General features: G+C 35.3%; 1 protein-coding gene across 1 annotated transcript in view; it reads left to right on the top strand.

Annotated features, from left to right (window-relative positions):
• Nucleotides 1-11,760, top strand: part of LOC105536403 (putative uncharacterized protein encoded by LINC00467 homolog) — a 75,524-nt gene that overhangs the window by 20,202 nt on the left and 43,562 nt on the right. The window contains exons 2-4 of the mRNA XM_011975795.1: nt 3,318-3,399; nt 3,533-3,682; nt 8,432-8,499. Coding sequence (XP_011831185.1) covers nt 3,342-3,399; nt 3,533-3,682; nt 8,432-8,499 — 276 coding nt within the window. The 5' untranslated portion in view covers nt 3,318-3,341. The remainder of the gene's footprint in view (nt 1-3,317; nt 3,400-3,532; nt 3,683-8,431; nt 8,500-11,760) is intronic.

Raw genomic sequence — 11,760 nt, 5'->3', positions numbered from 1 at the left:
ATTCACACATTACTACAGCCACTTTGGTGAACAGTTGTGCAGTTTCTTAGGAAGTTAAGCATACACTTACTATGTAACTCTCCAGTTCCACTTTTGTGTGTTTATTCTAGGGAAATAAAAACTTATGCTAACACAAAAATCTGTAAATGAATGTTTATAGTAGCATTATTTATAATTGCCCAAAATGTCCTAAATTAAGGTTGGTTCAACATGTGAAAATTAATCAGTGGAATCTACCATATTAGCAGACTAAACAAGAAGAACTACATAAACTAAATGTCCCTAAGTGAGTGAATGTGGATAAACACAGTGTGGTACATCTTCACAATGGAATAGGACTGGATAAAAAGGAACAAACATTGATATATGCAGTAGCTTCGATGAATCTCAGGTATGTTATGTTAAGCGAAGGAAACCAATATAAAATGGTTAAATACTTACGATTTCATTTATATGACATGCTGGAAAAGGTAAGACTAAACAGACAGTGAACAGATAGATGAGTAGTTGCCCAGAGTTAAAGGTGGGGAGAGGGTCTAACTGCCAGGGAGTAGCACGAGGAAATTCTTTGGATGTTGGAATTGTTCTGTATCCTGTTAATGGTGGTTACAAGTATCTATGCATGTGTTAGAACTCTTAATACTGTACATACATGTGAATTTTACTGTATGTAAATTTGAAAGTAAATTTTACTGAAAATTTTTTTAAGAAAAAAACCAATAGTCTAGAATCTCATTTTAAAAACTCACCCCTGACCTCAGTAATTCCTCCAACTGCTATGCTGTTTGTCTGCTTTCATGTTAAAATATAGTTTATTGTCCTTATTTCCTCACTTCCCAATTCACTTTTTTAAAAAAACCTTTAAAAACATTTAGCAACATAATATGTGCACATGATTAAAAGATCAAATTGTATGTAAGAGTTGATAATGAAAAGCAACAGTCTCCATCCCACCTGCTTTCTCCTCGTTCTGGATCCACATCCCCATAGACAAACACTTTAAACATTTTTTATGTTTAGTTATTTTGGTGATTATTTCTACATTTCTAAATAGTATGCCCATACTGTTTTTTCTCAAATTTATTTATTGTCCTCTGAGTTTCTGCTGTGATAGATGAGGACTCAATTATGACAGCCTCTGCTGCTGGCTGCTTTCTCTACAGATTTCATAAAGTGTTTTTATTTTCTCTTTTGTTTTCTCTTGTAAACCTAAGCAATTAAGCAATATATTTAAACACATATTTCTTGTTCTATCAATATATTTAAACATATTTCTTGTTCTATCACTATCACAAGTTTTAGCACTCTTGATTTCATAGGATGATACTGGCACTCCCTTCCTGCTATCTTTTCTTTTCCTTCTCCATCTTTCATGTCCTGACAGCTCTACCTTTACATTTATAGCAGTATAATTGGATAAATTAACTTTTGTTCTATAACTGTTATGAACACTTCAGTGTTTTCCTCTGTAAATTGGATTCACATGTTAAAAACCAATGAAAATAGTTGGACTCGATGGCTCACACCTGTAATCTCAACACTTTGGGAGACTTAGGAAGGAGGATCGCTTGAGCCCTGGAGTTTAGGGCTGTCATAAGTTATGATTGCACCACTGCATTTCAGCTCGGGCAGCAAAGCAACACCCTGTCTAAATAAATAAATAAGGTAAAAAAAATAAAATGAAAAAATAAAAAACTCAAAATAACATTTTATTGTGACTTTATACATATTATTCATTGCAAGTCTCAGGAATGTGCTTAGGTTGTATTTCTCTTAAAGTTCATGGTTTTAAGGGAAATGTTGCTAGTATTAATTCTTGACAACTTTGTTAGAACCCACTGATATTTTGTTCTTATTTGGAACTATTGCTCTTGAGTACTTTGAACAGCTTTATCCTGAGATTTTTTTTCCTTCAAACTCCTGCAGTTTTCTACACTTTTATACCCCTCACCTTTTACTTTCTTTGTTTATTGCTTAACCGTCATTTTAATATGACTAGGAAGGAAGTCTGGCATCTTGGATGAGAATTCCCACTTACTCTTTGTATGCTTTAAAGGAGGAGATTTATTTACTTTTACATTTTTGTCAAAATAACATTTACTCATCATTTTAAAAACCAAAAAGTACTACAGTACTCTGTCTAATTTGCATCTTCCTTCAATTCTTTTAGCTCTTTTTCTAGATCTACTTATATATGTTAAAGTAATATATTTATAGTAATGTTTCCTAATTTAGACATTATCCACCTTAGACATTATTCTTTGACTTTCAGTTATGAAAGATGAGTATTTAGTACCCCATTTGTGCTGTTTCTTTTTGTGGTATCATTCAGCCTTGTGGCTTCAAATACTGTGCTGAAGATTCCCAGACATACTACTGTGAGTGCTTTTTCTCTATTCAAATAATCTTTGTCAACATGAAGTAAGTAACATATTTACTTAGTCTATAGGCATCTACTAAATTGTTATTTAGGTATGCCTTGAAACTTTCTGGGCCGGGTGCGATGGCTCATGCCTGTAATCCCAGCACTTTGGGAGGCCAAGGTGAACAGATTGAGGTCAGGAGTTCAAGACTAACATGGCCAACATGGTGAAATCCTGTCTCTACTAAAAATACAAAAAAATGAGCCAGGCGTGGTGGCGGGTGCTTGTAATCCCAGCTACTCAGGAGGTTGAGGCACGAGAATCACTTGAACCCAGGAGGCAGAGGTTGCAGTGAGCCGAGATTGCGCCACTGCACTCCAGCCTGGTTGACAGAATGAGACTCTGTCTCAAAAAGAAAAAAAACTTCCGATTTTCTATTCTGTATTTTAGTGGAATATTATTCCAGACGTATTCTTTCTTTAGTGTTGGCATATCTCAGTTAATGGTATTGTTTTCTACCGAATTGATCACGCCAAAATTCTAGAAGTTATCCCTTATTTCTTTCTTTTCTTCATAGCCAGTCCACCAGCAATTCCTGGTCATTCTGATTCTTGAATTCAGCCTCTTTTTTCTGTCTCTATTACTACTACTCTAGTCTATTTGTTCTCAATAGAATTGTAGTTCTCAACAGTGGTTGCCCCCCAAGGGACAGTTGTTAATGTCTGGAGCCATTTTAGGTCATCACACATAAAGGTGCTATTGGCATCTAGTGGGTAGAGGCCAGAAATTGTGGCTCGATAGCCTAAAATCCAAAGGAAAGCCCTTCACAACCAAGAATAATCCAGCCCAAAATGTTAGTGCTGAGGTTGTTACCATTTTCATTTTCTTTGTCCCCAGAAATATCATTTTGCATTTTAAATTCTCTAATAATATGTCAATATTTTGGTTTTATAGACATGGCAGGGAGGTTTAATAGACATGGATAAGAAGTCCGCTCACAGAAATCCTGAAGATGCCAAGGCTGGCAAATATGAAGGTAGGAGTTTATGCTTGCTTGAAGGCCTTTTGGGTAATTTAAGGTACATTTTATAAATTAATGCATATGTTTCTCTCTCATATGTTGCTAATATTTGGGAAAATAATTGTGTTCCATTTTATATCTCTCTAAGGTAAACACAAACGAAAGAAAAAAAGAAAGCAAAACCAAAACCAGCACCGATCCCGACATAGATCAGTGACATCTTTTTCTTCAGATGATCATGTGTTTCCTTTTTCTTCATCATCATCTTCAGGAAGCCAGACGGATTCGAGTACTGAAGGTATGTTTATCATCCTGTTAAAGTTTCATATTTATAAGTTAGGTGATTTAGGAAAAAAGTACTAAACATCTGTTATAATTTTTGTTTATTCAACTAATATTTATTGAGCATACTCAGTATGTGCCAGATGTAATGTAAACATGCCATGGTCCCTTCAGACAAGGAACTTTTATTAAGCAATATTGGGAATGATAGTAAGAGGAGTTAAAAAGAAAAAAAAAAAAAGAAAATATAGTAGACAATAAAACAAGCAAATAGTTCATTACAGTGCAGGTGAGTGCTATTACTTCACATGCATATGTCATAGGGGCAAGGAAAGGCTTTGGAGAGGAAATTATTATCTAAACTTGAGTGGTGGAGGATGAATAGGCATTTTCAGGCAAAGGCAAGGAAGTAGAATTAGGAAATATTTAATATAGGCTAAAGGAATTGCATGTGGTAACCACTATTAACATTTGGAGTCCTAATTCAAGTAATATGTCCCAGCTGCAAAGGGAACTGGAAAAGCAAGATTGGCTTTTTTAGCATTGATGGTGAAAGGCATGTGGACGAATATTCACTAAACATAGGAAGCGGAATCAGATACTAGGCAACCAAAATATAACAAATGTTCTCCACACTCAACCCTAGACAAGATCACTTTAAATTACTCCTTTGTCTCACCTACCTTTACTCTCTCAATGTTTCTAAGTTGTGTTGTAATTAGTTTTTCTATTGGCTAATTTGGTATTAATAAGTAACCTACTTGTAACTCTGCTTGTTCCATCAACTGTAGTTAATTATTTTATTCTCTCTTACGTAAGTTAAATATATTGGTATCTCTATCCTTTCCTCCATTTTTTTCTCCCCATTGTATTCTTTTAGTTTTTCAGCAGTTAATATCTACAACAAAAATTGTCTTTTTTTGGTCCATAGATTCACTTTAAATCTTTAAGACCAATAATCAGCATTTAAATCACTATCTTTATATAAATAGTGTTACTACAGTGCCAAGTTACAGGCAAGAATTACATTTCCATTTCATGGATCTAATATTATGATTGCTAGGACTCTCAAAGGAGAGTGTTTTTCTAGTCACAGCATCAAGTACATCATTTATATTCTATCAGTTGGTTAAAACCGTGCTGTATCTTAGTTTTGCTTTGTATTCGAACCATGACTTTCTTATAGTTTTTTTTTTTCTTTTTCTTTTTCTTTTTTTGAGATGGAGTTTCGCTCTGTCACCCAGGCTGGAGTGCAGTGGCACAATCTCGGCTCACTGCAAGCTCCGCCTCCTGGGTTCATGCCATTCTTCTGCCTCAGCCTCCCAAGTAGCTGGGACTACAGGCGCCCACCACCTCGCCTGGCTAGTTTTTTTGTATTTTTTAGTAGAGATGGGGTTTTACCGTGTTAGCCAGGATGGTCTCGATCTCCTGACCTCGTATCCGCCCGTCTCGGCCTCCCAAAGTGCTGGAATTACAGGCGTGAGCCACCGCGCCCGGCCATAGTTTTTGTTTTTCTTAGAGTTTCTAGTTCTCCTTCTTGTTTTTTATTGTTGACAAAAAGATCATATAACTGCCATAATGAAAAGATTTTCCATCCTTTTAATTATACTATTCCTTAGAGTTCATTTCTTTTCTCTGGAGATATTCTTGCCTGCCTAGTGTAATCTAGACCATTTTCTACCCTCAAGACCTGCTATTTCTCTGTTATCCTAGGATCTCCACTCACTGGTCTTCTGGGTTGGATCCATTGTTTTCTTAGATTCATATCTTCCCCTCTCTTAGTGTTCTGCCTGTTGGAGAACACTGTCAAATAACTTTTTACAAAATGTTGTCTGGGAAGTAAATTTTCTGAGTCTTGGCATATCTCAAAATGTCGTTATTCTACCCTACCATTAATTGATAATTTCAAAATGATTCTTCCCAATCCCAGTTTCCAGAAGCAGGCATTTCAAACTCTTTTAGCAGTCTGTTTTGATATCTATCTCTGATAGATATGGTTCCATAACTTGTTTATGTAATCATTTCTACATTTTTCAGTTTTAGGCTCTATGGATGATTAGAATTTAGCTACTTTTGTTTTAAACCACTGTTTCCCCTGCATTTACTTTCTTCCTCCCATCCTCCTAAATAGGATTTCTTTATTGTAACTTTGATAATTTAATAGTTTAATTGTTATGGCTATGTAGATGCTATGCTGTTCACAGCTGAACCATATAATGGTTCCTTTCTAGCACAACTTTTTTATTCCTTACAGTTAATAATAATAATTATTATTTTATTTTATTTTATTTTATTTTTTTGAGATGGAGTCTCGCTCTGTTGCCCAGGCTGATGTGCATTGGTGCGATCTTGGCTCACTGCAACCTCCGCCTCCCAAGTTCAAGCGATTCTCCTGCCTCAGCCTCCTGAGTAGCTGGGATTACAGGCGTGTGCCACCATGCCTGGCTAATTTTTTCTATTTTTAGTAGAGACAGGGTCTCACCATGTTAACCAGGATGGTCTCGATCTCCTGACTTCATGATCTGCTCGCCTCGGCCTCCCAAAATGCTGGGATTACAGGCATGAGCCACCACGCCCAGTCAATAAAATTTGTTTAGTTTTCTGTGTTTGTGATGTGTTGTAGTAGTATAAATCACCTTTGAAAAGGTTCAGACACATCAGGTATTCAGTTAATTTCATTTCGGGATTCTCTCCTAGATCCATTTAACATACTCCATTTGGACTTACTGTTCTCAAGACCTGTTAAGCAACTGTGATATTAAGTTCTTTTGTCTTCATTCTGGATATATCCTTTACCTCTCTTTTGGGTTTGGTCACCCATTTTCTGGATCATATTGTTTCTTCCTCTTTTATTTTCCCCTTATTTTACTGGAGAACCTATAACTTCCAGGAAAAAGATGAGCAGCTAATTCCTATTCAGTTTGTAGTTGTGGGTTTACACTATTAAATAAATTTCTTTTATTGACTTCTGCTTCCAGTAACACAGACCCTCTGTAGAAAACCCAGGAGGGATAGGAATGAATCAGAGGTAAATTGAGCCTTACTGGAATTATAATCTCATCTCTGCAATCTCATCTCTAAATCCAATCTCTAGTTGGGTTTAGATCATCATCCATCATTCTGTTTGCCTGGTGGAGGATAAATAATCTTGAGAGATGGATAGCATCATCTAGAATCTCTAGAATTTTTTAATACAGCATACATAACTTTTAATAAAAAATTATTAGATATGCCTACATGACTGAAAAACAAGAGAAAAAAATAGTAACAGCCCTACAGGTAATACAGATGTTGAGTTAGCTGGCAATGAAGTTTAAACAGTTGTGATTAATGTATTTAAGAAAATAGAGATTTATCAACTATAAGAAAGAATCAGGTATAAATTCTGGAATAAAAATTCATTATCTAAAATTAGCAATTTAGATAGATTTTTCAGTAGATTAGACACACACAAAGAATTAGTAAACTGGAAGTCACATCAGAAGGGGAAAAAAAGAAAGATACAGAAGAAAATGTTAGAGACATGTGAGACACAGTAATGAGATCTAACATTGTAATTGGAATTGAAGAAGGAAAGAAAAGCAAATGCCTAAAGTTTCCCCAAACAGATGAAAGACATCAACTAAAGATTCAAGGAACTGACAACCCCAAGCTGGATAATACAAAAATTACATCGGTAACCTTTGCTTCTAGTCAGGAAAATGGTTGTCTTTTGTAGAATGGAGTAGTTAATATGGTGGCAAACTAACATTCTCCTTTTCTATGTCCTTTTTCTTTTTCTTTTTTTGTATTTTTTAATTTTGGGACAGAGTCTCGCTCTGTTGCCCAGGCTGAAGTGCAGTGGCACAATCTCAGCTTACTGCAACCTCCGCCTCCCAGGTTCAAGTGATTCTCCTGCCTCAGCCTCTTGAGTAGCTGAGATTACAAGTGCCCACCACCATGCATGGCTAATTTTTGTATTTTTAGTAAAAATGAGGTTTCACCATGTTCCCCAGGCTGGTATCAAACTCCTGACCTCAAGTGATCCTCTTGCCTCAGCCTCCCAAAATGCTGGAATTACAGATGACATGAACCACCACACCCGTCCTCCTTTTCCATGTTCTTATTAAAATAATTCATTTATATTTTCCAGTAGACTGCTTAGTAGTTGCATTCACATAGTTTCTGCTAATAACACCTTATATTCCCTAGATTAACTGGAGGTTGCATTCTAGTGGACCTAGGAGAGCATTGTCTTTTGGATGGGTTCCTAAATGCCATGTATTTATACTGGGATACAACTATAATTAAACTTTTTTCTTTTTTCTTCTTTTTTTTAGAGACAATGCCTCACTCTGTCACCAAGCTGGAGTGCAGTGGCATGATCTTGGCTCACTGCAACCTTGACCTGCTGGGCTCAAGCGATCCTCCCACCTCAGCCTGTTGAGTAGCTAGGACTACAGGTGCACTCCACATGTCTGGCTAATTTTTGTATTTTTGGTAGGGACAAGGTTTTGCCATGTTGCCCAGGCTGGTCTCAAACTCCTGAGCTCAAGTGGTCTGCCTGCCTCAGCCTCTCAAAATGCTGGAATTACAGATGTGCACCACCATGCCTGGCAAATTAAACAATTTTATCTGCTATTTGTATCTTGTAAGATTCTTCCAACAAACATAGTAAAGTTGATTAAAATATCAATCTTAATTATTTTAATCCTTCAAATTCTTTAATCAATAAAATAATTTTTAATGTTAGAACTGAAACTTCCAAATCTTTTTAAACTTTTAGATGCTACCCAGGGAAAAATTAAGAAGAAGAGAAGAGAGAAAACAAATAAATGGAGGGGAAAAAGAAAGGTTAGTAATTGTGAGTAATATAAGAATAAGATTTGGCTATTAGAGGATATTGTACTTATTAATTAAGAAACAATCTATAAGGAATTTGAAGAGATACAAGTCAAGGATTGGTTAACATGATAGTTAACATGGTGGTGCTAAGCTTATAGTGTCCTTTGCTGCTTTGCAAATACTTCTCAGAAAACTATGCAGACAGGTAAAACCTTATAATTCTTTAGATTCTTTTTAATTTTGGTGTTAACATAGTTATAAAATAGCCTATGTGCTTTGAAGTAAACGCAAGTAATGTGGACACAAATTAAATGAAAGGTAAAATAGCTACACTCCTTTCTCTTTATTTAATTTCTTGTGGTTATCACTCTTAAGTATTTGCTGTACAACCTTAGATTATTCCTCTGTGCACATGGAAATAAAATTGATGTAAATAAATGTGTATAGTTTTATGTACTATATAATACATATGTAATTTTATGTTGACAAAAATGGACTATCAATTTGCTTCTCTAAGTTTAACTTAGTTCATATAAGTTTATGAACTATTTGCAACATATATAAAACTTAGACGTTTAATAATAAAAAGAGCATCATGAACCTATTTAACTAGAACATTACCAATATGATTATCTCCCAGTATTTTTCTTTCTTCTTCTATTCACTTGCTTTCCCATTAAAAGTAATATCCTAAATTTTGTGTTGCTCCTTCCCATGCCTTTTGAAAATAATTTTATTACAAATGGATGTATCTTGAAATATTTTGTTTAGCTTATTTGGTTTGGGGTTTTATAAGAATAATACATTTTCTGCAGTTTTCTCTGGCTACTTTTTCACACAATATTTTGTTTTTATGGTTTATTCATATTTTTGTGTAGCTGTAGTTCGTTAATTTTCTCTGCCATATAATACTCTATTGGGTGAATAAAGCACAATTTATTTATTGTCCTGTGGATGGACATTTACAATGTTTCTAATTTTTTTCCTTGTATTTAAAAAAATATTTTGTGAGTAATAGGTGAGTGTATTTATGGGATACATGAGATATTTTGATACAGACATGCAATGCATAATAATCCTATCTGGGTAATTGGGATATCCATCACCTCAAGCTTTTATTCTTTCTTTGTGTTACAAACAATTCACTTACACTTTTTTAGTTATTTTATTTTATTTTTTTTATTTATTTATTTTTATTTTTTGAGACAGAGTCTTGTCCTGTTGCCCAGGCTGGAGTGCAATGACGCGCTCTTGGCTCACTGCAACCTCCGCCTCCTGGATTCAAGCAGTTCTGCCACAACCTCCCAAGCAGCTGGGACTACACGCATGTGCCACCACACCTGGCTAATTTTTTGTATTTTTAGTAGAGACAGGGTTTAACTATGTTGGCCAGGCTCGTCTCAAAGTCCTGACCTCGAGTGATCTGCCCACCTCAGCCTCCCAAAGTGCTGGGATTATAGGCGTGAGCCACCGTGCCCAGCCTCTTTTAGTTATTTTAAAATGTACAATAAATTATTGTTGACTGTAGTCACCCTGTTGTGCTATAAAATACGAAATCTTATACATTCTAGCTATATTTTTATACTCATTAATCATCCTCCCTTCCCCACCTCCAACTACCCTTCTAAGCTTCTGGTAACGATCATTCTGCTATCACCATGAGTTTAGTTCCCACAAATAGGTGACAACATGTGAATTTTGTCTTTCTGTGCTTGACTTTTGTCACTTAACATAATGACCTCCATTTCCATCCCTTGTTGCAAATGACAGGATCTCATTCTTTTTTTTGGCTGAATAGTGCTCCATTGTGTATTTGTACCACATTCATCTGTTGATGGACGTTTAGATTGCTTCCAGATCTTGGCTATTATGAATAATGCTGCAGAGTGATTATAATAATACACCAGAGTGCAGATATCTCTTTGACATACTGATTTCTTTTCTTTTGGGTCTATACCTAGGAATGAGATTATTGGATCTTATCATAGCTCTTTTCTTAGTTTTTTGAGGAACTTCCAAACTGTTCTCCATAGTGGTTATACTAATTTACATTCCTGCCAACAGTGTGTGAGGGTTCCCCTTTCTCAACATCCTTCTCAGCATTTGTTATTGCCTGTCTTTTGGATAAAACCGATTTTACCTAGGGTTGGATGATATCTCATTATAGTTTTGATTTGCATTTCTTTGATAATCAGTGATGTTGAGCACCTTTTCATATGCCTGTTTGCCATTTGTATGTCTTCTTTCGGGAAATGTCTATTCAGACCTTTTGCCCATTTTAAAATAGGATTATTAGATTTTTTCTTATAGAGTTGTTTGAGCTCCTTTTATATTCAAGGATTATTAATTCCTTGTCAGAAGGATAGTTTGAAGGAATTTTCTCCTATTCTGTGGGTTGTCTTTTCACTTTGCTGATTGTTTCCTTTGCTGTGCAGAAGCTTTTTAACTTAATATGATCCCATTTGTACATTTGTGTTTCAGTTGCCTGTGCTTATGGGGTATTACTCAAGAAATTGTTGACCAGTCCAATGTCCTGGAGAGTTTCTCCTAATGTTTTCTTGTAATAGTTTTATAATTTGAGGTCATAAATTTAAGTCTTTAATCCATTTTGATTTGATTTTTGTATCTGGCAACAGATGGAGGTCTAGTTTCATTCTTCTACATCTGGATATCCAGTTTTCCCAGCATCATTTATAGAAGAGAATGTCTTTTCCTCAATATAGGCTTTTGTTACCTTTGTCGAAAATGAGTTCACAGTAGATGTATGGGTTTGTTTCTGGGTTCTCTATTCTGTTCCATTGGTTTGTGTGTGTGTTTTTATGCCAGTACCATGCTGTTTGGGTTACTGTAGCTTTGTAGTATAATTTGAAGTCAGGTAATGTGATTCTTCCAGTTTTGTTCTTTTTGCTCGGAATAGCTTTGACTATTCTGGGTCTTTTGTGGTTCTGTATAAATTTTAGGATTTTTTTTCCCATTTCCATGAAGAATGTCACTGGTATTTTTATAGGGATTGCATTGAATCTGTAGACTGCTTTAAAGAGTATGGATATTTTAACAATATTGATTCTTCCAATCCATGAACATGGACTATCCTTCCTTTTTTGTGGTCTTTTCAATTTCATACATCAGTGTTTTTTTATTTTCATTGTAAAGATCTTTCACTGGTTTTTAAAAAATATATACTTTAAGTTCTAGGGTACATGTGCACAACGTGCAGGTTTGTTACATATGTATACATGTGCCATGTTGGTGTGCTGCACCCATTGACTC

The sequence above is a fragment of the Mandrillus leucophaeus genome, unplaced genomic scaffold (genome assembly GCF_000951045.1).
Source record: "Mandrillus leucophaeus isolate KB7577 unplaced genomic scaffold, Mleu.le_1.0 Scaffold159, whole genome shotgun sequence".
In the NCBI taxonomy this organism is placed as follows: Eukaryota; Metazoa; Chordata; class Mammalia; order Primates; family Cercopithecidae; genus Mandrillus; species Mandrillus leucophaeus.
Note: the sequence above shows the minus strand (reverse complement) of the source record. Positions and strands in the feature narration are given on the sequence as shown.